Source organism: Penaeus monodon, chromosome 43 (assembly GCF_015228065.2).
Source record: "Penaeus monodon isolate SGIC_2016 chromosome 43, NSTDA_Pmon_1, whole genome shotgun sequence".
Taxonomy (NCBI): domain Eukaryota; kingdom Metazoa; phylum Arthropoda; class Malacostraca; order Decapoda; family Penaeidae; genus Penaeus; species Penaeus monodon.
In genome coordinates this window covers 5031752-5056895 of record NC_051428.1, presented here as the reverse complement: position 1 = coordinate 5056895, position 25144 = coordinate 5031752, and the positions used below count along the sequence as shown (strand labels likewise).

Here is a 25144-nt window from a genome sequence, read left to right as displayed (position 1 = left end):
GCCTGATCTCTGCATGTTAACTAACCCTTTCGCGAAATTTTTCCCGGGTAAGTAAAAATACCACGACAAAAAACCCTGAAAACAAAAAGGGTTTTGGGAAAAGAAGACGACGGAACTAAGCTTTCCAAAAAGGCGGTTTAAAAAAGTAAATTTAAAAAATTGGCTCCAGATCCGGCCGCCATGGGTACAAGGGTTTGGAATACCCCGACTACAAACCCCGGGGGGCCACTTTACGCGGGCGACGATCGTTTCAGAATATCATGCTCTTTTTTGGAAGAATGGCGGGGATGCAAGTTTTGGTTTTTGCCCCAAAGGCAAAAAAGTCAAAAAAACGTTTTTTTTTTTTTTTTCTTTTTTTTTGGATTTATTTTTCAGTCAGCAAGTATTATGCAAGGGGATCCCGCCGCCAATTAGGTTACATTGGTCTTTTTCCAAAAAAAAAAAAAAAAACTTTATGGGGGCCACTGTCTAAAAAATTTAAAATTTTAAAGTGGCAGGCAGGAAATTTACGTGGTATTCTCGTGCATAAAAACCACCCTGAGACCCGGGAAGAAGGGGAAAAAGGGGCACGTGGAAATCATGTGTATTTTATGCTAATGCCACCAAACAATCCCCAAAAAAAAAAAAAGGGAACGATGAAAGAACAGTGGATTCTCTCATTATGCCACCAACAATGTTGGAAAAACGGGGGGGAACGGAAATGAACCCCGAGAAAACACGTGGAAAAAAATTCCCAAAAAAAGACTACACGAGTTGGGGCCGTTTCCCCCGGTTTTTTCCCGACATGTTGTCAGGGAATAGAAAAAAAACATGACTTAAAAAAAATAATAGAAAAAACATGATTGAAAAAACACATGATTAAAAAAAAATGTAAAAAAAAAAAAAAAACAATGTTAAAAAACACACACACACAAAAACAATTAAAAAAATATATAAAAACATGTTAAAAAACACAGGATAAATATATACATATATATATATATATATATATATATATATATATATATATATATATATATATATGATTAAAAAAAACATGATAAAATGACACAGGATTAAAAAACAAAATAATAATAAACAATTTAAATAAAATTATAAAAATTACAAAACATACTTACGAACGTTCATTCCTCCTTCATCTAGGCTATCGTAAGTGCTATAGAAATAATAAACATATTCCAGGTAAAATTAAAATAACAATAATAATTAATAAATAATAATGATATTAATAATGATAATAATAATAATTATAATAATAAATAAAATATATAAAATTAATACGTTGGATAATGCGTCACGAAAGGGATAAAGTTCTCAATGCGCCCAAAACCCGATGGCTAAATACTGTAACGCCGGCCGCCTCGTCTCTCTGCCACCAACACAAGGCAGGCTAGGCAGACGGCGTGCTATTCACAGGGTCGTGAACACTGAACAGCTCCAAGAGGCACCAAGCACCACAGCGTCCCAGAACACCAGGAGGGGAAACCCACTTGGCGAGGCAGGGCACGAAATAAACACACGATGACAGTTATTTACCCGTACACTTTTCTATAGGCACAATACAGGGGGAAACCAGCATGTCACACTGCACAATACAGCTTATAAAAAGGTCAGCACAAGTTTATCAGGTCAAAGGGCACACACGGGGTTTCTTCACAGGAGCAACACCCAACCGCGTCTCTTGGCTTGTTCCTCCGCTCCTCCGCTCACAGCCAGCTGAGTCATGTTAGCCCAGGTCCCTTCATGTTAACATGCCCAGGTCATCCTTTTCATGTTAACACATGTTTTGCACAGAGACTAATAAAAAAAGAAAGTTTGGAATAAAGGTCACAATTATCCTGACAGGATAAGCCATGGGTTATCAACAAGACCAAAGAATATTTTGGCAGACAAAAAAAATATATATATTGCTACGCCAGTGGGTCTTTCCCTCCTGGTGTTCTGGGACGCTGTGGTGCTGGTGCCTCTTGGAGCTGTTCAGTGCTCACGACCCTGTGGATAACACGCCGTCTGCCTAGCCTGCCTTGTCAGGGTGGCCGAGAGACGAGGTGGCCGGCGTAACAAATGGTGTCAGGAGTGGGATTTGTGATATTTGATCAGTGAGCGCGCCGATTTATCATGTCGCCCAAAGATGGCGGCAGCCATGAGGGAGAGGAGGTTATGACTGAGGCAGGCACGAGTGAGGTGAAGCCGAGCCAGATGGACCTGATCACTGCCATGCTGGCCGGTATGAGGGCAGAAGAGCAGGCACAGAGGGCACGCGAGCAGGCGCACCATCTCGTCGAGATGCAGGCAAGGAAGGCAGAGGCTAAAGTGGAGAAAATAGCATTGAGGAAGGTGAGCCCGAGAACTTTCCAAGGCTTGTGTTGGGGCTGCGGAGAGGTAGGGCACAGACGTAGTCAGTGTCAGAGGACGTCCTCTCAACCGGACGGATTCTGATGCCTTCCAGCAGTGCTGCAAGGACTGTGGTAGGTATGGTCACCATCCGAGTGCATGTCCTAAGGCTAAGGAAGTGGTACAGACGGAAAACTCTGGAGAAGGGGGCCGAAACCCAGCCGTCCTCGGTTCCCGGGCCCCGACTTGGGTAAGCTGCCGTCGAACCAGCTAGATGCAGGTGGAGGGCTCAATAGATGGGAAGCCATGCCGCCTGACAGTGGACACTGGGGCTGAGAAGACCCTAGTGGGGCCCTGATATTTTTGGGCCCACTGTGCAACTTCCAGACGCCCCCACAGAGAACTGTGTGGTGTCACGGGGCATTGTGTGCAGTCAAGGGGCCAGTGGAGGCTCGTATTGGCGTGGGTACCACGTGCAGCGGCTGCCGGTGTATGTGGCCGATCTGGACGAGCACTGCTTGCTGGGCCTTGACTACCTGATGCAGAGTAAGGCGTGTGTCGACCGTGTGCCCTTGCTTCCAGAGATTGGCTGCGCAGAAGTAGTTACAGCTGAGCGACTGCACCTTGCCCCCAGGACAGAGTCTAGAATCCGGTGTCGACTATCAAGAGGGGATGCGTGGAGTAGAGGGCCTCGTGGAGCCCATCCAACACCTGCAGCTTGGCGATGATGTAGCGTTGGGCGGACCCTTGTTGGACCAGGGGAGGGGTTAGTTACAGTGTTGGTTTAGCTAACTTCTCCGATAAGGCCCAGAAGGTGCCAGCTGGTGCAAAAACTGGGCACTTGTGAGGAAGTGGAAGCGTCCAGAAGAGTCGTCGGGGCGAGGAGTTGGGTTTGGGTTTGTGGGGCCGTTGCCCGACTTCCTCGAGGACTTGGGCACCAGAGCGCCGCTAACCTGACGGAAGCACAGACAGAGAAGATGGTCACACCCTGTCTCAGTATGCAGATGTGTTTAGCAGGGGTGACTTGGGAAACCCTGGGCTGCACAGGATTGGTGAAGCCCCCGCATTACACCGGAAGTATTTTTGCCCATCAAGAGCCCCCCCGACGTATTGCACCAACCAGACGAGAAGAGATGCAGCGCACTGTCAATGAGCTGGCGGCACAGGGGGTGATTGACGGTCAGACAGTCCATGGTCTCAGCGGTAGTCCTGGTGAAGAAAAAGGACGGCACACAACGTTTCTGTGTGGACTACCAGGCGCTGAATAACATACTATCAAGGATTTCGTACCCATTCCCGAGAATTGATGACACACTCGAGCATTGGTGGGGGCCAGGTGGTTCTCCAAAACTCGACCTGAAGTCGGGTTATCACCAGGTGGAGATGGCGGGAAGAGGACAAGCCAAAGACTCCCTTTTCCTTGGGAAAGGCCTGTGGCAATTCAAACGTCTTTGCCCTTTGGTCTCTGCAATGCCCCTGGTTGTTTCGAGCGTCTGATGGAGGGGGCATGGATGGCCTGCAGTGGAAGACGGCACTTGTCTACATTGTGACGTCATCGTCTTCGGGAGCACCTTCGAGGAGGAGCTGGAGCGGCTAGAGGAAGTACTACAGCGGTGAGGAAGGCCAACCTAAAAACTCAGCCCCAAGAAATGCTCGATGTTCCGCAATGAGGTGCATTTCTGGGGCATGTAGTCAGTCAAGACGGTGTGCGCACCGACCCACAGAACGTGGCGGTGGTGGAGAAGTGGCCAGTTCCCACCAAGTGGCGGAAGTCAGGAGCTACCTGGGCCTGTGCAAATACTACCCCCGCTTTGTACAGGACTTCCCCAGTGTAGCGCTCCTCCACCGACTTACACGAAAAGGGGAGTGCTTCCAGTGGGACGAGGTGTGTCAGTCTGCTTTTGACAACCTGAAGAAGGCCCTGATGGAAGCCCCGGGGTCTTGCCTATCCGGCCCCGAAGCTCCCATACCTGTTGGACACTGACGCTAGGCGGAAGGCATCGGGGCAGTTTTGTCACAGATAAAGGACGGGAAGGAGTATGTCGTAGCCTACTACAGTGCCAAGCTCAGCAGGCCTGAACGCAACTATTGGTGACAAGGAAAGAGTTGCTGGCGGTGGTGAAGAGTCTCGAGCACTTTCACCCATACCTCTACGGGCCGAGGTCACCATCCGGACTGCCCATGCTCCCTACAGTGGTTGAAGTTGTTTAAGGTAGCAGAGGGTCAGCTGGCAAGGTGGTTAGGGCGCCTTGAACAGTACAACTACCACATCGTCCACGCCCGGGTGTGCCCAATTGCAACGCTGACAGCCTGAGTCGACGCCCGTGTGAGGCTAGTTGCTCACACTGGTCCAAAGGACTCTGATCCTGTGTGCCTCCGTCTTCAGGTGCTGGAATTTTGCCACTAAAGGGGATGATGAGTGGCGTAAGGCACAACGTGAGGACTCTGACCTTGCTCCCATCGTCCGGTGGCTTGAGGCTCTCAGTGGACGCCCCGTTGGGAGGCCGTGGCTGCGAAGAGCCCCACCACAAAGTGTCTGGGGGACTAGTGGAAACATTACAAAGGGATCAAAGCGGTTTGTTAGTGAAGCACTGGGTGCAGTTGAGTGAAGTGGGACAGTGACACGTGGGTAGTTGTAGTACCCAGAGCCATGCGTGCTGAGTTGCTGAGGGAATTACATCCCGGGTTTGTTTAACAGTGGCCACTTGGGCGAGGAAAAAGGCCTGAGCCGTCTCCGTCAACGCTTCTACTGGGTGGGCATGAGAAGTGACGCGTCTGAGTGGTGTAGAGCATGTGATGTGTGCAGTGCAAAGAAGGGCCCCGCAAAGAAAGAACCTTTGCCCTGTTACAGGTGTACTGTGTGGGAGCACCCATGGAACGGGTGGAAAATAGACATTGCTGGTCCGCTGCCTCTCACGCCACAAGGAAACCGATACATCTGTGTGGTAATGGACTTTTTCTAAAGTGGCCCCTGAGCATATGCACTACCCAACCACGAGGCCGAGACCGTGGCTGGCGTGTTAGGGGAATGAATTCATTACCCGTTTTTGGTGTGCCTTCTGAATGCACTCTGACCAAGGCCCGTGAGTTTGAGTCACGAGTGTTCCGTGATGTTGCGAGCTGTTAGGGGTGCGCAAGACACGGACGACACCCCTCCATCCACAGTCCGATGGTATGGTGGAGCGGTTTAACCGTACCCTTGCTCAACAGTTAGCCAAATATTGCAGGGAAGGTCAGGAAGACGGGGACGTCAAGCTGCCCGTCATGCTCATGGCCTACCGGTCTGCTGTGCATGAGGTAACAGGCTTCACACCTGCCCGACTCATGTTTGGCCTTTGAGCTCAGGCTACCAGGGGTTTTGGCCCACGGGGCGGCACCCGACGTGAACTTGCCAACTGTCACATCCAACTATGCAGTGGCACTGCAGGAGAACCTGGCGGAGGTGCACCGATGAGTGCGTGGCAAGCTCAAGGTAGCCGGCCATGCCATGAAGTAGACCTATGACCGGCGCATGAGGGAAGTGAGGTACAACATAGGTGATAGAGTGTGGCTGCATAACCCGCGTCAGAAAGCGGGGGCTCTCGCCGAAGTACAGAGCCCCTGGGAGGGGCCATACACGGGGTAGCGGCCCTCTCTGATGTCACCTATCGAATTCGCAGAGGGCGAAAACAAACCGTCTGTTGTCCACGTGGACCGGCTGTGGCGTTCCATGGGCCAGGAAGCTACTCCTGGGGCCATGGTGAAAAAGAAGATGAAGTTACCCCCAGTAGCGGCGATGAGGACGTGGCAGACGCTGACCGAGATGAGGACGAGCATTTGGAAACGGTGAGGGCGATGCAGCAGGCGTCTATGGTGACCATGAGCCGGTCTTGGGAAGGAGATACCCTCTGGGTGCCACTGCCAATCTACCGCCCCCCACACCTCCTCCAGAGAGACCCCCGCGAGAGGGAAGAAAGCGCGCTGGATGAAAGATTTTTGTGTTTCTGAGAAAATGATTTTATTTAAATTTTTTTGTAGTTTGGGTTTTAGGTTTAGATATGACAGAGCAGACGGGTCGTCTGCTTGTAGGGGGGATAGTGCTACGCCAGTGGGTCTTTGTCTTCTGTGCGAAAAAACCGTGTTAACATGAAGGGACCTGGGCAAACATGACGCAGCTGGCTGTGAGCGGAGGAGCGGAGGAACAAGCCAAGAGACAGTTGGGTGCTGCTCCTGTGAAGACCTCGTGTGCGCCCTTGTGACCTGATATAACTCTGTGTTGCCCTGTTATAAGCTGTATCGTGCAGTGTGACAAGCTGGTTTTCCCCCCGTATTTTGCCTATAGAAAAGTGTAGGGTAAATAACTTGTGTAAATAAAGGAAAGACTGTCATTGTGTGTTTATTTCGTGCCCTGCCTCGCCACTTGGCGTTTTCCCTCCTGGTGTTGTGGGACGCTGTGGTGCTCGGTGCCTCTTGGAGCTGTTCAGTGCTCACGACCCTGTGGATAACACGCCGTCTGCCTAGCCTGCCTTGTCAGGGTGGCCGAGAGACGAGGTGGCCGGCGTAACAATATAAATATATATATATATATATATATATATATATATATATATATATTATATATATATATATATTTTTTTTTTTTTTTTTTTTTTTAAATCCCGCGAAAAAGTGCGTATCAAGATGAAAGAAAACGAGAAAGAAAGAAAGAAAAAAATGTTCAACTGACAAAATAATAAAAATAATAAATAAATAAAAATTAATCATGATCATCTTCATCATCATACTCATAACCAGGTAAAAGAAGCATTACAATAATGTTGTGCAAGATGCAAATTGATACCATGTTCATAAAAAATAAGCAAAACAAAATATATTACATGTTACGTATTAAGAAGTTTCTACAAGGGAAAACTATCAAACGCCTTCTATACAAAAACAATAAACAAATAAAATAAAATATTAATAAATAAGTAAAAAGTAAATCAGTTCCCAATTTTTTACAAGCGAACTTCCGACACATCCCCAGCTACACATCCCCAGCTACCCAAATCCCCGACATCAGCCATATAATTTATGCTTTATGTAATTTCATCTAATTACCTTCTATCAGATTACGGGAAGCGTTGAAAGTACTGCATATTGCACCCCGATGTGGCGAACTTTACTGGCACACTTATTTGCCTTATCTGCTTCTCACTCTCCATACCTGGCGTCCGCATACCTATATGTGTTCACTTAACTTATTTAGCCAGCGCTCACAGACTTAAATTACCAAGAGTTCCTTGATTTGCTCAGCGCTCACTTTCCATGCCAGGCATTCACTTTACGTACCTGCCTTTCACATACTTTACTTAACAGTGCTCACTTAATTTGCCAGTGGATCTGAACCCATGATCTGAGACACTCCGGCAATAAGCCATTCCATTTATGATTATTATACATATTGGCTGGGAGAAAAAAATATATATATTAAGTAATCTATATTAATCGTTTCATTTGTGCGCATTATATATTTCTGTTTAAAAAAAATATTCATCAGTATCTGTACAAGTTTTGCGAAGCTAATTGCAATATAAAATATCTTCAACACGTATCCCTGTAGTATATCTTTTTAATATGAAAGACGCACGCCTAGTAGACTAACACCAAGGATTCGCGATCCACTGCTAACCCTCTGCGTCACTCACTTTCTAAATCATAAAAATTCGGCATTTAAAACCTGTGGCGATTGTTTTCTCCCTTCCTTCCCAACCAACACAGTGAATTTAGTTGGCTGACGACTTATCACAGTGAAAACTTCATTCAGTAGTACAAATCTAGCAGTTTAACAATAGACAGGTTAGAGACTAATTCAGTTATCTTTTACGTTTTGTTGTTCCTCCAAAGTACTCATGAAAAAAGAAAGAAAGAAAAAAAAAAAGCAATGGAATCCGAACTGACTCCGCAACTATCTCATGTCATGGCAGGACTAAGCGAGGGCGAACTTGAAAGAACTTGAAACAGTAGTTCTAAGGGTGCTAGCAACTGGGGCTAAACAATCCTATTTGAAGGAGGCAGGAATAAACATCTTGGTGATTTGAGAGACAACCTATCTTTTGTAGGAGGCATTGGAAGAACAATACTAAGTACATCCCAAACCAGGTTCACATCGATTAGAGAGGCGATGACAACTCTTCGTAGTGTAAGAATGAACAAGTGCAGCTTCCTTGTCCAACATCTTTGCAACGTCTAATGTTGGTACAAGAGTGAGAAGAATGAAAAAAGTACAGGATGGACTGCATGTGGTTCAACCTAGTAAACAGACCGGCCGGGCAGAAGATACCATGAACTCGTTCGATAAGAGTATTTGGAGATACCAGTAGCTGTCCAGAAGGACCAAACTACGTGTTTTCATGGTCCTGATACTTCCAATTTTGGAAGTAAAACTTGTGCCTTGTGCCTTGGAGTCTCGCCTTGTTGGCAGGACCATATGTCCAGCCAACCAATACACTATGAGACTGGAGTTGAACTTGTTACTCAGGCTATATGACTACTAGATTCAACTCCCTGGGAATGACCTCGTCCATAGGAGATAACCCTGAAAATGGAAGAGGCCCGCAGAACAACAACCGTGAATATCGATCAGAATTGTGAAAAGTTAGAAATAGGTGATGTGCCTGCCTTCTGGTTCGCCAAGAGCCACCTATGTGACTGGAAAGATGGGTGGATACGTCAGTGACCCCTCCTCCTCAGCACCCAGTTTGCATGGTTCAACAGAGACCGAGTCCAATGAGCCAGAGATTTATTTTTTTCTCAAGCAGTCACCAATGGCCTCCCAGGCTGCAAAGTATTTTATGTTTGAAGATGTGCCACAATACAACAGAGCCATCAGATTGTCAACCACTGTGCATCTTTCAGAAATTGCCACAGCAAATCCCAATGCACCCATCCTCCATTCAGGCAAAATACCCTTGGATAGTCAGAAGGTATATTTTAAAGTGTGCCTGCAAGGTAACAACAACCATTCTGATTTCTATGACAGAACTTGGCACTATGCAGTTCTAGAGATTCACCTACCTGGTGCTAACAAGGATATGGTTGATCTCTTCATACGTTACCTGCAATATTGTTTGAGGTCCAGAAATACAGGTAGGGGCACTAGCAGCTGGAGTCAGCAATAATGAAACTAGGACTAGACAAAATGCTGGAGAAGGAGGCTGTTCACATTAATGAAGCCATGATGCTGATGTATATCTCAAAGCCATTGTCCATCCAGTCATAACTGGATACACACTGAAGTCAAGGAATATCTGCCAGATAAGCTCATTTTTGCATAGGCCATCTTTTTCATGTTAAATTTACATGTGTTGGTTAGACCATACACAGGAATAAGACATGAAGCCAAACAAAAAATTCAGTCTCAGAACCATTGTACTCTGATAGACTGGGGATATCTCCACTAAAGAGGGCTGGAGTCTGCTAGAGATGGCTATGGCTACCTCCTCTAAATAATGACCATCACTGCAACCCAGCCATTACAAAGTATAGCCACTGTCAGTCTAGCTTACCTCTGAGAGGGCTTTAACCTCCATCCCACTCAGCTTAGTTTCCTGACAATAGTTGTAAGTTCCAAGCTCCCATTTGGATAGCCTGTCTGAGGTATACACTCTGGAGACTATAGAAAGTGGATGCCATGTTTGCCAACACCTGTCTAAAATCTACACTCTGGCGGTCATTCAGTGTGTATGCCATGTTTGCCACCACTTGTCAAAAGTCTCCACTCTGGCAGCCATGCAGGGTTCCCAGTATCTTTACCCTTTATGCTCCCCTTGGGACCAACAACTTGATTAGTTTGCTTGGTAGGTGAGGTTTTTGACCCCTCTCTATCATTCTCCATGAATGCCATGATGCTGGTTAGTTCCTCGGAAAGGAAATACAGCAGGGACCATCTCCCCCCCAAAAAAAAATAATAATAATAATAAAATAAAAAAAAAATAAGAAATTGATTCCAGGGGGCTGGTGCACAGGAGTTAGCATGGAATCACTGGGAGGCATGAATCTATATCTCTAAGCCTCCTGAAACTCTGTGGTGACAACAAGGAGGCATTGCAAGAATAGTTAATGGTTAGAAGAAAGAAATGTGCAAGCCATCAAAGGTCCTATAGCACTATGGTAAATAATTGTGGCAAAAAGGGTGAAAATGAGTTAACAATCAAGATACAATGTGTTAGATGTCAAAGGTTGTAGAATGCTGTAGTATAGAATATCAGTGAACAGAGTATAGAGGGGGAGCAAATGAAATACAGTGGGGATTTGTAAAAGGATATTGTTACAGGTATAGGGCGATCAGATCAAATGGAGAGTATGTGTCTGAGGAAGGAAGAGTAACATTGTATGAGAAAACAGCAAAAGAGCTATTTTGAAATAGTAGGAGAAAATCCGAGAATGAAAAAAGGTAAAATGAAAGGTTTGGGAAGTATCAGGAAGAATGTCTGGAGATGAGGGATCCACAGGACATTGTTTAGACTTCAGGGATCATGTGAGCATCTAGGTGGGGGCTGGTAAGGATAATGGGGAAGAAAGAGGGAATGGGGGATGCACATGGGGGAGGAAAGGATGGGTGTTTTTTGGGGTGAGTAGGAGGAAGAGGGGTAGGAGGACCTTGAGAAGGAGGAGGATGGATATCAGCAGATACTTTGAATGTAGAGCAAATAATGGGATGGGTGGATGAAGGAGTGGATCATTCTCTTGAGTCTGTTTATGAGCTTTTGGATGTCTTCAAGGGTTTCTGGAGGGGAGTTGGGTGGGGAGGTCTGAGAAACAAAGGTTTTCTTATTTGGAGGAGAAGAGGGAATAGATATTCGAGGAACAGAGGGAGTGATGGGTGTGTGAGAGGATGTTGTAGGAGAAGATGGAGTGGAATGTTTAGATTGTGTGATGTGACAGGTAGAATGAGAAGGAGTAGCAAGGGTAGGCACTGGGGAACTGGTAGATATTAGAGTATCTGGATTTTGACTAGAAAAGGAATTTGATTGGGGGAGAGTGGTAGTAGAGATAGGTTGGTTTGGAGTAGAGGTAAGAGATACTGGGAGAGATGCTGAGACTTCTTGAGATGGGGGAGAGCAGAACAAAGTAGTTTTCAGATATGTGGAAAGATAAAAACCTCGTTGACATGTTTCTTGTCTGATCTCACATAGAGTGAAGCCTAGTATGAGTCTGAGAACTGCTACCTCAGATTTGAGCTTGTAGGCAGGGCAGCTCCTATAAAACACATTATGGGGGCCACCAGGCATTAGAGGCAATGAAATAGTAGACGAAGCAGCAAAAAAAAAGCACACAAACTAACAAATCCCACTGCTATAACAAGAGACAGTTACAGTCTGATAAAAGAAATAAAAAACAAAAACAGAAAAACATGGGAAGAAAAACTAACAGAAATATTAAACACAAGAAGCTACTACATCAAAGACAACAAACCAAATCAATGGTCAAGATCAAAAAACAGAAAACTAGATGTCTGTTTAACACATCTAAAAACAAGACACCCAACACTAAAACATCTATATAAACTAAAAATGGAAACAGATCCAACATGCAGATGGTGCCAATACAAACAAGAAACTATAGAACACCAAACACTCCAGTGCCCAAGATTTAACTCTCACAGAGTAAAACTATTTGAATCATTAAAAAAAATAAAAATAAATAATCCAAATATGTCTGTTAATAACAGGAGGAGAGCTTACACCAGCTAAGAAATACTACAAATTAAGACACCTGAAGAGCTTACAAAGAACAAGAATAATAGATATAATTTTAAAAACTCCAATTAACAAAGAAGAATCAAGAAGCACAGATCCAGGGAATATAGACTTAGAAGTCTAAAACCCTATAAAAGAAGAAGGAGCCACCACAGTTATCACATGTGCATGACTGAGCAGAGCAATTTGAACAGTCATCATCAGGTTGGGCACATAGAGGGCAACCGGTTGTGGAGCAACGGTATTTAGCTGGGTGGCCAAAACGCCAACATTTCTCATATTCATGGGGAAGACGCTGATATTGTCAAACAGAGCAGGACATTCCACCAGTATAAACTTCATGAGGGAGGTCACATCTGCAGAAGCTAACTTTGGCAATGTGGGTGTATGACTTATGTTGGCCTCTGGGAGGAATAGTGTAGCACTGGACTGCCACTGCATCATAGTCAATAAGGCATGCGAACAAGTCATTTTCACAGTCTGACCAGTCCTTGTTGTAGACAGGACAATCAATTGGAGAAACAAACAGTTCTGGTACAATTATTAAGGGAGGAGTGAAGTTGGGCAGGAATAGGTTTACCAGTGAGATCAGTCAGGGTAGACAGTGCACAAGCTTGGAACTCGGATGTAAGATGTGGTCTAAGGAGAGGCAGGAGTCAGGAAACCATTGAAATTAAATTTGGATAGGATAGTTGATGAAGGGGCAAGACTAATAAGGATAGAGAGAGGAAATGATCTACCCCTCAGAATCCCCATGAGGGCGAAGGGCTAGACAATTAACCAAGGGAATACCCTACCCATGGCTCCCAGAGATGGTTCATGACTGACACAAAGCCAGCCTTTCATACTTTCAGCATGGCTTTCACACCTTAGGAAATGGACAGAAAGGGATGATGAAGAAGAGAAGGAATGAAAAGGGGGAGAAGAAGAGACCGTGCAAAATCAGTTGAGGTGAGGGCTGAGGTCCAAGATATGGGTGATCCCCTACATTGGACCTTAGTGTCTGTCTCCTAAGGTATGGAACAATTATCACAAACCTACAGTAAGCCAAACCATTGCATCACATTACCTTAAATATGAAGTACCCATTTATTAAGATATTATGTAATTTGTTATTGACTACCTGATGGTTCTGGTGTACTTGCTCTTACAGTTGCAGTTAACATTTTTGAGATGTTTACTTGCAATAATCCAGTCCTTGGATAAACCTCCTCTCTTCATTAGCAATGCCTGTCAGTTCTTAACTCTGAAGGGTGATCATTTTGTAATTTGAAGTAATGTGTCAGCTCAGTCTTCATATAAAACAAATAACTTTTAGAGATAAGCTTAGCTTTGAGGTTTGATGTATCATAAGTAAAAGTCTTTTGTACCTTTAGAGTTTATTGGAAAAATATTTATGGATATTCAACAGAATCAAAACAACAAGGAAATGGAAATATATGAACCTGAATATGCATGTCTAAAAGAAACCAAATATAAAATACTTAAACCCATAAAATACACCGCATTCAAACCCAAACTCTTATCATGACTAGAAAACATAATTTTATTCTTTCTAATATATGATCACATACACATCTTGCTATTCTAACTCAGGGGTTTATGTGGCAGTATATATTATTTAGAATAAGCCTTTGCAATGAGTATTTCTTTGCAATGCATGGGTTTGCTTAATTATATATATATATATATATTTTATATATATATATATATATATATATATATATATATATATATATATATATATATATATATATATATCTGTATCTGTATCTGTATCTGTATCTGTATCTGTATCTGTATCTGTATCTGTATCTGTATCTGTATCTTTTATCTGTATCTGTATCTGTATCTGTATATGAATATGTTTATGAATATGTTTATGTACATGTTTATGTACATGTTTATGTACATGTATATGTACATGTATATGTTTATGTATATGTATATATATATATATATATATATATATAATATGTATATATATATGTATATATATGTATATATATATGTGTATATATATGTGTATATATATGGTGTATATATATATATAATATTATATATGTATATTATATATATATATATATATATATGTATATATATATATATATATATATATATATATGTACATAAATGTGAATAAATAAAGGCAACATCATTTCAAAATGTAGACTGGATATTTGGGAAATATCCTACAACACTTAATAATTAATGGTTGTGAACACCTGAGAGTATGACCACAGAATATGAGAATCCACTATCCCAAACGTCCTTAGAAACAAGATCACAGAGCAAGAGAATTCATTGTTCCAGCATCTGGCATTCATCATTTATCATATCTAATCCTTCTGTTGATTGAACAACTGTAGTTTCTATTGTTTTGTACGATGTTCACGGACGCACTTTGTTGTACAAAACTTATAGTCACTGTACTCAAAGGGCACCATGCCTGTGATGTCCTTCCCACACATGAAGCAGCGTTGTTTTGGTGTGCTTGGGACAGCACCAGTGCTCTGTTTCTGTTGCAGGAATCGCTTCTCAGCTGCCAAAGCCCTCTGAAAGGTTGTGGAGTTGAGGCTTTATTTCATTGCTAATGAAATCATTTGTAGATTTAAAAGTTGGCTGTTTAAAGGAAGAAAAGATCTATACAACAGCACTGTATCTTACTAAACATAGGATTGTGAAGGTCAAAAAGGATCTACCCTGTCAAACACACACTTATAATCGAGTTGTAATTTCAGCCTATTGGTACTTTTCATGAACCGTCCACTTTATTTTGTCTACATATAAATGGGTCCACAAGTGTTTAATCACCAACGAGTCAATTAATGAACCTGCCTGGCCCCACCTGATTACCCCATTCCTTTTTTTTCTGTCTCTATAATGCTATTTTTGATGTTACTGTTATTGTAATCATCATTGACATTATGATTATCACAATTTTATTTACAATACTAACAGTAATCTTTCTGACAATCAAGAAAAGGGTAAACAAGTGAGATCAGGTAGGCCTAATAACAGACTCCTTGTTGACAAAGCATGCCTTGAGTCATTAATGTGTAAAAAAAATTTCATTACTATATATGTCCTTTCTAAAATAAAACAAGATAGGAAATTCCAAAGCAACTTTTACTATTTGCTTTAGTTTACTGATGCTTCAAAATCAGAAAATTATTTTGCAAAAGTTCCTGTGCAACAAAATCCACAAAACAGAAACCGGGTGGTAGTTATAAATTTAGCTGCAACAACCTACTTTTTCCCAAATTCTCCACTCTGTATCTTAGTATTATTCCTGAAAGTGGTTTTCTCTGTACGGGTTTTATAGATTCCCTACAGAAAACAACTATATTTTTTCTTTATCTCTTTCTCTTTGAATTTTTATATCAACTATCTATTTTTCCTTCTCCCATTTATGTAGTGCAAGTCACAACTAAGACTTTAATTTTTTGACCATATTGTATTCAACACATCTCTTTATCATGTATTTAAATGTTTTTATTAAGACATTAAACATAGCCCCCCAATCTGCATGAATTATTTTGATTTTAAATAATGAAAAATTTCAAAATTTTCCTTGACAAAGAAATTCACTGCACACAAATTTTAAATTTTTTCAAAGCATCTTCAAAATGCATATATGCATTCTGATATCCAAACCAAAATTCCCCAAAATTTTTTTTTGTATTTTTACAGTTTCTCTTGCACCTTTACAAAACTAGCAAAAATACATTTAACAAGACAAACATCAGTAGCCTGTATTGAAAATATTTCATGTTACAGAATCAAAATGTTCACTTACGTTTTTCACACACATAGTCTTTTATCCATGAAAAGAAAAAACTTTTTGTTGGTTCAAAAGTTATTCTAAAAGATATTTTATTTTTATGTTTTTGTGTGATTGTGGTTTAATGCAAGGGAATGGGGGAAGTTCGGTCGAAACACAAAGTTTTGGAAACACTTTCAGTTAGTTTTTTAATTGCCTGTTATGTTGGCTTGTGTGGGGATATTTTTAAAATTTTTAAATTTTTTTTTGATTGTAGTGCTGCAGACCTCCACTGCAGTTTAAGTCATGAATTTCCTGCCCATGAATAAATTTCATTCTGGTCAAAAATAGGTGAGGAACAAATATGCAAAAGGGTAATAACAAAAATTTAAAAAAGGCCGGGTAAAACTATATGGTCACAAAAAGAAAATTTCTTCCAAAATAAACAAAGGACCCGTATTTTGATTATTTAATTTCTTATCCCAAAAATATCACCTACAAATTTCTGCTCTCAGAGTACTAACTAAAACCCGTGAAATGAAAAAATGCATTCTTCTTTTTGATTTTCCTTGAAAAGAAAATTTTTTTTTCCCTGTTGACTTTCGTTGGTTTTTGAAGTTCCTTTCGCTTTCTCTTTTTATCCATGCAAACTCTTTTTTATAAAAATGATATCTGTGTCTGAAAGCTATTAACTAATATGACTCATTAAAATAATCAGTGATGGAACTTGATTTTCTAAAATGCAGAAAATAAAGAGAGAATACAAACATAAGCAAGAGCAGCAGTTGAAAATAGCGACAGAAAAAAATACCACCTTGTACCTTCTCTCTGTCACTTAATTTGAGAAACCTTTTTTTCTCTTCTCTTTCTCTCCTGGCTTCTTCTTCCTTTCGTTTCCTCTCCCTCTCCTTCTCCTCTCTGGCTTGTTCCTGTGCCTTCTTCTTCTCCATCTCCTTTGCCTGTTCCTTTGCTTCCTGCTCGGCTGTCAGTGGGCTCGGAATGCGTGCCTGTGCAATGTAAGACATGCGTTATAATATAAGAAATGGACTGTAATAAGACATATGACAATCAGGGGCTGCATGCCTGAGCAATCCAAGAAATGGGCTACTTTATGAGGACTGGAAATGGGAAATGGGTTAAAGTATGACAAAAATATTTGAAATGGGAAATTGCTATTATAAGAATTGGTTTGCAATACAAGAAATGGATTGCAGAGAGTGAGGAATCGATTACAATATGTTAATTATATTTTCAATGAGAGTCAGTGCAATCTGAGGAATATGCTGAAATATAAGAAGTGGACTGCAAAGTGAGAAATAGATTGGTATACAAGAATTATGGATAGCAATATATAAAGTTCCTACAGAGCCACAACTGATAAAATCAAAGCTCTGTATAAGCCAAAGCCATTTTGCAGAGTTTTAGGCAAGATTCCACATCAAGTCAAGTTTTTAAACCTTTAAGATCTGTGCAAGCGAAGATAGGATAATTCAGATTAGTTTAGATTAGGCTCTGTCAAGTCAGGTTATATCAGTTTAGGTTACATTAGATTTGATTATTGAATGTTAGGTTTCATTAGTTTAGGTAAAGTTCCAATAACATATCTTCATAGAATCTGATGCAAAGTGCATCAAAATGATAAGACTGTGATAGTTAACTGGTAGTAATCTGTACTGACAAGCTAATATCTTCAACAGGATTTAAACTCCAAGAGACTGAGTTAAATTTCAAGGCATTAGGGAAGGATGTCTATAGATTCAAATAAATTCATCTGAATCGCAAAAGACAAACGGTTCAAAACCCTCTATGTGGCAAAACCAATGTGCGGTATCTGGCCTGAAAGAAACTGATCAAGAACAGGAGAGTTAAGTTTACTCTAGCCTGATCTTACTTTGGTTTTACTATGTTAGGTTCTACTAGGCTAAAGTGTTATTAATATATTAAAGTTAGGGTTGGTTTAATTTTGGTTATAATGATTTTGGTGAGAATAGGTTATGTTAACTTAATTTCTCGATTTCTTCAGCTAGGTTAAATTAGGTTATAAATTCCAAAATCTAAATTCTGGTCTCACGGAGCATATAAAACAGGAATTCCCCTTTTCATCTTTGCTTTAGCATACACTCAGCCACCCTCATGTGATTTTTAAAAATAACTCCCCAACATGCATAAATCCAGTCATGATTCAAATTCATATTCATTAAGCCAAAAGATCAAAATAAATAAGACCCATGTTCAATGTTTTCATTATTACCTGCTTGTAGTCATACTTCTTCGGATGTTGTGCCATGAAACGACGGAAGGTGTTTCTCGTTTCTTTATCCTTCGACAAATTAAATGGAAAACTGCCCTTATTATCTGAGGCAGCTGGATCACAACCATGTTCTAGCAGACACCTATTCAAAAGTAGAGGATTGTGGTGGGATGGAAGCAGAAAAAAGTGTATGAAGAAAAACACACATCACCATTTTTGATTCTCTAGTATGTGGCAATAAAGAGAAGAAAGTTATTGATGAGATAGCACTATATGATTTACTATTGTACCATCTGTTTCTATGTTGTAATCTTTTTATCAGCATTACTATTATTTTCTTTTCTTTCTGATTACTTTTGTGCTATATTGCTCTCTCTCTCTCTCTCTCTCTCTCTCTCTCTCTCTCTCTCTCTCTCTCTCTCTCATTTTCTCTCTCTCTCTCTCTCATTTTCTCTCTCTCTCTCTCCTCTATTTTCTCTCTCTCTCTCTCTCTCTCATTTTCTCTCTCTCTCTCTCTCTCTCTCTTTTTCTCTCATTTTCTCTCTCTCTCTCTCTCTCTCTCTCTCTCTCATTTTCTCTCTCTCCCTCTCTCTCTCATTTTCTCTCTCTCTCTCTCTCTCTCATTTTCTCTCTCTCTCTCTCTCATTTTCTCTCTCTCTCTCCCTCTCCCTCTCCCTCTCCCTCTCCCTCTCCCTCTCTGATAAAATTCCCCTGCCTTACCACAGAATATCTTTGTGTCCACTTTCTGCTGCTATGTGCAACATAGTTCGGTCTTTCTTGCCAAAAGTTATAAGTGAAAGATCAGATGGAATCTGCACATTTTGGAGTGAGGTCATCAGTGCTTTGTTTTGTTTATTACCTGGTGAGAGAAAATAATGGAATTATACATTTATTTCAGAAGTTTGCAATAAAAAGCATGTGATTTCAATAAGCACTTTCAATAGGAATAAAAATTCCAATTTCAACATTTGCTTTTCTTCAATAACAATAAATGTAATCACTTCTTTTGTTCAGGAATGAAACCATAGTAACTTTGGCATCTACTTCATTACTATTATCTTTTCCTGACACTGTTTAGACAGAACAAAAATACATCTCCACAGAAATCCAACCACAAGGCATTAATCAAACTCAAGGCTTTAATCATAATAAGACATCATTGTAGCATTTTGAACTTCAGTTTCCCTTTAATTTTAACAAAACCCTCATTGTTATGGTTGATACAGAGTCTAGTTCTTTACCCTTGTGACTTGAAGGTGAGGAAAATTTTAGTGCTATCTCCAGCCGGTCCTTGTTGCCTGTCCTGCACGAGGTATATATCTCATTCCAAACTACTTCTTTGTGTTTGGAGCCTGAAATGTAAGGATTGAAAAATATGATTGAATGGATGAATTGCAAAAACATAAAACGAACTGGTGATCAATGGCTGCAGGATGTTATACATTACAGCTTTTCCTCCTCCTGCTTTGCCTCTGCACTACCCTTCTATCTTTTCACCTCTCTCTCTCTCTCTCTCTCTCTCTCTCTCGCTCTCTCTCTTCTTCTCTCTCTTCTCTCTCTCCTCTCTCTCTCTCTCTCTCTCCTCTCCTCTCTCTCTCTCTCTCCTCTCTCTTCTCCTCTCTCTCTCTCTCCTCTCTCTCTCTCCTCTCTCTCTCTCCTCTCTCTCTCTCCTCTCTCTCTCTCCTCTCTCTTCCTCTCCTCTCTCTCTCTCTCTCTTCTCCTCTCTCTCTCTCTCTCCCTCTCTTTCTCTCTCTCCCTCTCTTTCTCTCACCCCTTCCTCCCTCTCTCTCTCTCTATCTCTCACCCCTCCCTCCCTCTCCCTCCATCTCTCCCCTGTTCCCTTCCTCCCTTTTCTCTCCCTCCCTCCCTCTGTTTCTCCCTCTCTCCTCTCTCCCTCCCTCCCTGCCTCCTTATTTCCCTACATCGGTACCTATTTCCTTCCCTACCTCCCTACCTATTTCCTTCCCTTGTCCCTCCCTACCTATTTCTCTCCCTCTGTCCCTATCTACCTATTTTCCTCCTACCTACCTTCCTTCCTTATTTAAAAATGACAAAACTCACCCTCTTTAGACTTTTTTGGCTGCTCTCTTTCTTTTCTCTCTAACTCCCTCAGCGTTTTTGGGTCAAACGAGCAGTCCTTTCCTCCCCCTATATCCCTCATGCAGAAGGACATCATGGTCATGGTCATCACCATGTCATCTTCATCATCGACAAGAGACTCGCTGGAAGACGAGCACGGTTCTGGCACCTCATTTCTTCTCTCGCTCTTGGGCTTCTTTGCTTCCTTTCTTGGACTTGTTTTCTTCTTGGGGCTTGCCTCCTTTTTCTTTTTAGTAACAGATTTGACCTCCCCGATGAGCGAGTCCTTGACCATTGTCTTAAATTCATCTTCAGTCCCTGTTGATGAAAGCCTTAAGATCAGTTCAAGACAAACAGTTTCTATATATTACATGCTATTACAAACTTTTGCCAATGACTATAATTATATAAAAACACAGAGTAATTTCAAAAATTACTTTATTTGGTCTATAGTAAATGTACGCTAGACTATTTCCGCGGCACAAACACAAATACTGTAGTAGCAGAAACACCTCATGAAGAAACATACTCACTGAGTCTGTGCTCTAGAAAAGCAAAGCATTGACTTCGCTTACTATTTACAGCTCCTGCTTTGGCTTACCATGAATGAGAACTTCAAAAAGCATCCCATACACTCTCTTGACCTCAGAGAACTTTGCTCTCTTCGTGGGGAAAGGTATGGTCCTCAGTCGATCATCCTTTGGATTGAGGATTGGTTTCTTGCCAGAGAAAAGTGTCTTGCGGTTGTGCTTCTTGGCATGGAAGAAAATGAGGTCACATTTCTCAAGGTGGGTTTTCCAAGACTCCATCAGCTCTTGGATGTGCTGCAGAAGAGAAGTGTGTAAGCAAATTATTTTACTTTCATTTAAACAGGCAAAGATATAAATATAAACAAATAAATTTTATTCACCTTGAATTACCCAGGAGTTTTGGCTGTTGGTTGAGACTTTGCACAGAAATTTTCAAAATAGGTGATGCATTTTTCCTTCCATTTAAGTTCTATAATCTAAAATATTTGTTGACCCTTTATGAAACCTTGGTGTGGCAACCTTCCGTATGGTGCATCAAGAAAGCTAACAGAAAGAAATAGTAAGATGGAAAAAAGACAAAAATAGATAGAAAGAGATAGCGAAATAGAAACAGACTGTAAGAAATAAAGAGTAAGACACACAGAGAAACAAGAAGAGAAAAATGTAGAAATAGATAGAAACAAACAGAAAGAAAGAGAGAAAGACAGTGACCGATTCACAGAAACATTCACACACCAAGACATAGAGAAAGAGAGAAACAGCAAGAAAAGGAAAAGGAGACAGAAAGAGGAGCACAGAAACAGAAGCAGAACAAGACAGACACAGAGATGTACACAGACAAACAGAGGGAGACTAGGACAGGCAGAGAGAAATGTTTTCTACATGCATCTTCTCAGAGAACACACCTGTTGCTGTGACAGCTCATTGTACCTCCTGAGCGAAGCACCACTGGACTTTGGGTGTGAGGTTCCGCTCTGACCATCCTTGGCATTCTGGCTGCCTCCTTGCTTGGCTCGAACAGTGTAATTGTGAAAGGTCTTGTGGATGATCACTTCGCTGCCTGCTCCATTTCATAAAGAAATATTTGTGTTACAGGTTTTCAGTGAGGGGATACTGACTTCAAGTTCACAAATGATGTGTATATTTGATTTACAGTGATTCTTTATATCATCTACAGACTGCTGAAAAAATGTATATAAACTCAGTAGTAGCTCTTATGAGTATATAGTCATTATATCATTCTTATGAAGATATGTTTACCATTAAATTAATATAACTATCACTTTCTCTCTCTATTTTCCCCTCCCTCTATCCCTGTTGCCTCTCTTCCCTCTTCTCTCTCTCATTTCCCTACCATCCTTGAAAGAAAATGCTAAATTTCAACACCTTTAAACACGGCAGCTGCAAAGTGGCCTCCACCAAGGAGAATAACTGCAACGTTGACCTTGCGAGGGGCTGCAAGCACACGCTGAAGCACATCCTGTTCCCCATACATTTCCTTCTGTAAGAAATATTGAAAAATCTACTTCAGAAAAGAAATGACAGGAAACAGAAAGCAATCTACTTAAGTTTACAGGAACTTTTATCATCTCAATTAACTTTAGTGCTAAAAAAAAAAAATAATAAAAAAAAAAAAAATAAAAAATAAATAAATAAATAATAATAATAATCTACTGAACTTTACCTTTCCTGTCAAATCTTATTGCTGTTAAAAACAAAAAGAAAAAGGGAACAAAAAGAAGAAAGAAAGAACAAATATTATCTAAGTATTATTATGCACAGTATACTGACCTTTTTGTTGAACAAAATGGCTCTGTACACTGATATCACATTTCCATCTGCATTACAGAAGAACATCCTGGCTTGTTTCCTCAGTACAGAATTACTAACATCTGTAATAGAAATCATCATTCTTTAGAGATAAGAACATAATGAAAATACAGACATGTCACAGAAGAGTATGAATGAGAGTGATTCATTTCACAGGATAAAAACACAATTAACATGTGAGAAAAAAAAACATTATAATTTGTATTTAATATCAAGTTCATATTTACCTTCATCAGGGGATTCTTTGCCTTCCTCCCCCTCCTCCTCCTCATCGTCATCTGATCCCGATAAGCTAGACACATCACCTAAAATCAAATATTTTATATATATATATATATATATATATATATATATATATATATAATATATATATATATATATATAATATAATATTTATATATATATACATATATTATAATATATATATATATATATATATATATATTATATATATAATATAATATATATTAATATATTAATATATATTATATATATATATTATAATATATATCTATATACATATATATATATAATATATATATACTATAAAATATATATATATATATATATATATATGTATATATATATATATATATATATATATATGTATATATTTATATTTGTATATATATTTTGTATATATATTTGTATATAATATTTGTATATATTTGTATATATATATTGTATATATATTATATATATATATATATATATATATATATATTATATATATGTATATATATGTATATATATATTAATATATATATAATATATATAACTATATATATATATATATATATATAAACAGCAATTACCGCTAGCTAACTGCTTAATCCTCCTCTTCTACGAAAGAATTATAACGAGGGATGGAAACCTGAACTAAATATATGCTTATCTGCCCCACAACCTCTGGGTCTACAAAATGGAAAATACATCCTCTGTGAAAAGAAAAAGAAAATCTTGTAAAACTAAAAACTCATCACACTGCAAAATAAGCCACCCAGCAAAATAGAAACTGTACCACTCTATGGAATGGAAAACTAATCACTTTATAAACAAACAAACAAACAAACAAAAAGAGAAAAGAAGAAAAAAAAACAAAAAAATTTCTTACTCATATCTTGCAGAAACTGTTCCTCAGTGAGTGGGGGCTTGCCAGATAAGGACCTTTGGAGGTTGCAACGATGCCAGTCCAGGCGGTAGTGACCGACTTGCTCTTGACGGCTGGCAAAGGTAACCTGGCAGAGGGAGCACTGTGACTCGGAGGCCGTGCTGGGGACGCTAGGACGGAACATGGGTAGACCGATGGCACAGTGTTCTGCCGTGGTACGTGAATGAGAAGGGAGAGAATTGGGGGAGTAATGGTAATATATCTGCAAAATGAGGTACTGATAACTGGTTACTATCTTTAGGTATTTTCTCGGCCATATAACCCTCAAGACAAATTTAATGAAATGAATTTTTAGAACAATGTCAGATTGTGGAGGATATTGATCTTTTTTTTTCTTTATGAACCTATAATCATAAACATTATAGGCTTAAAACAAAATCTTTAGGTATGCCCCTGTTCACAAACCTTTACTAGGTGATGCCATGGCCTGGGTTGCAACTTCATCGTACTCTGCACTCCCTTCTGCAATGCGAATCCCAGCAAGCAATGGCACAATCTGCAGGAATTAAGGTCATTATCTGGTGTGGGTATTAAAGATGGATTCATAAATGTACAAAGTAATAATCAAGATATATATATATATATATATATATATATATATATATATATATATATATATATACATATACATACATACATACATATATATATATATATTATATATATATATCTATTATATATATATATATATATCTATATATAATATATATAGTATATATATATATATATAAATATATATATATATATATATATATATATATACATTATTATATATATATATATATATATATATATATATATATATATTATATATATATATATATATATAATATATATATACATATAATATATATAGACATATATATATATATATATATATACACATATATATATATATATATATATATATATATATATATATATATATATATATATATATATGTGTGTGTGTGTGTGTGTGTGTGTGTGTGTGTGTGTGTGTGTGTGTTTTTGTGTGTGTGTGTGTGTGTGTTTGTGTGTGTGTGTGTGTGTGTGTATGTATATGTATATTGTATATATATATTATATATATATATATATATATATATATATAATATATATTATATATATATATATTTATATATATATTTATATATATATCTATATATATATATCTATATATATATCTATATATATATCTATATATATATTTATATACATATTTATATACATATATATATATATATATATATATATATATATATTATAAAATATTATTGAACTTTGCATCTATCAAGAATGATCGTGCTCTGCATCGACCAGAAAATGCATCTAATATTCTTCAATAATGATCAAGTGTAGTACGTTCTTGTAAGTATCAATCATATAAAAAAGAAACTTAAAAATAATATAATAATGGAGAGGAAAAAATATAGTTTTTATGGCAAAATATATCAAAATATATTCATTAATCACCATCTTCGGCAA

At 39.4% G+C, this 25144-nt stretch overlaps 1 protein-coding gene across 1 annotated transcript; it reads right to left on the bottom strand.

Annotated features, from left to right (window-relative positions):
• Positions 1-14182: 14182 nt before the first annotated feature.
• LOC119599509 (ankyrin repeat and zinc finger domain-containing protein 1-like) lies at positions 14183-24173 on the bottom strand (the record flags this gene model as incomplete). Its single annotated transcript, XM_037949269.1, is given in 13 exon segments — positions 14183-14608; positions 16638-16823; positions 18068-18209; positions 18788-18926; positions 19309-19419; positions 20129-20464; positions 20748-20970; positions 21582-21736; positions 22063-22177; positions 22468-22568; positions 22734-22811; positions 23621-23824; positions 24083-24173. Coding segments are annotated over 13 exon segments (2064 nt in total), but the record flags the coding sequence as incomplete, so codon positions are not given.
• Between the last annotated feature and the right edge of the window lie 971 nt (positions 24174-25144).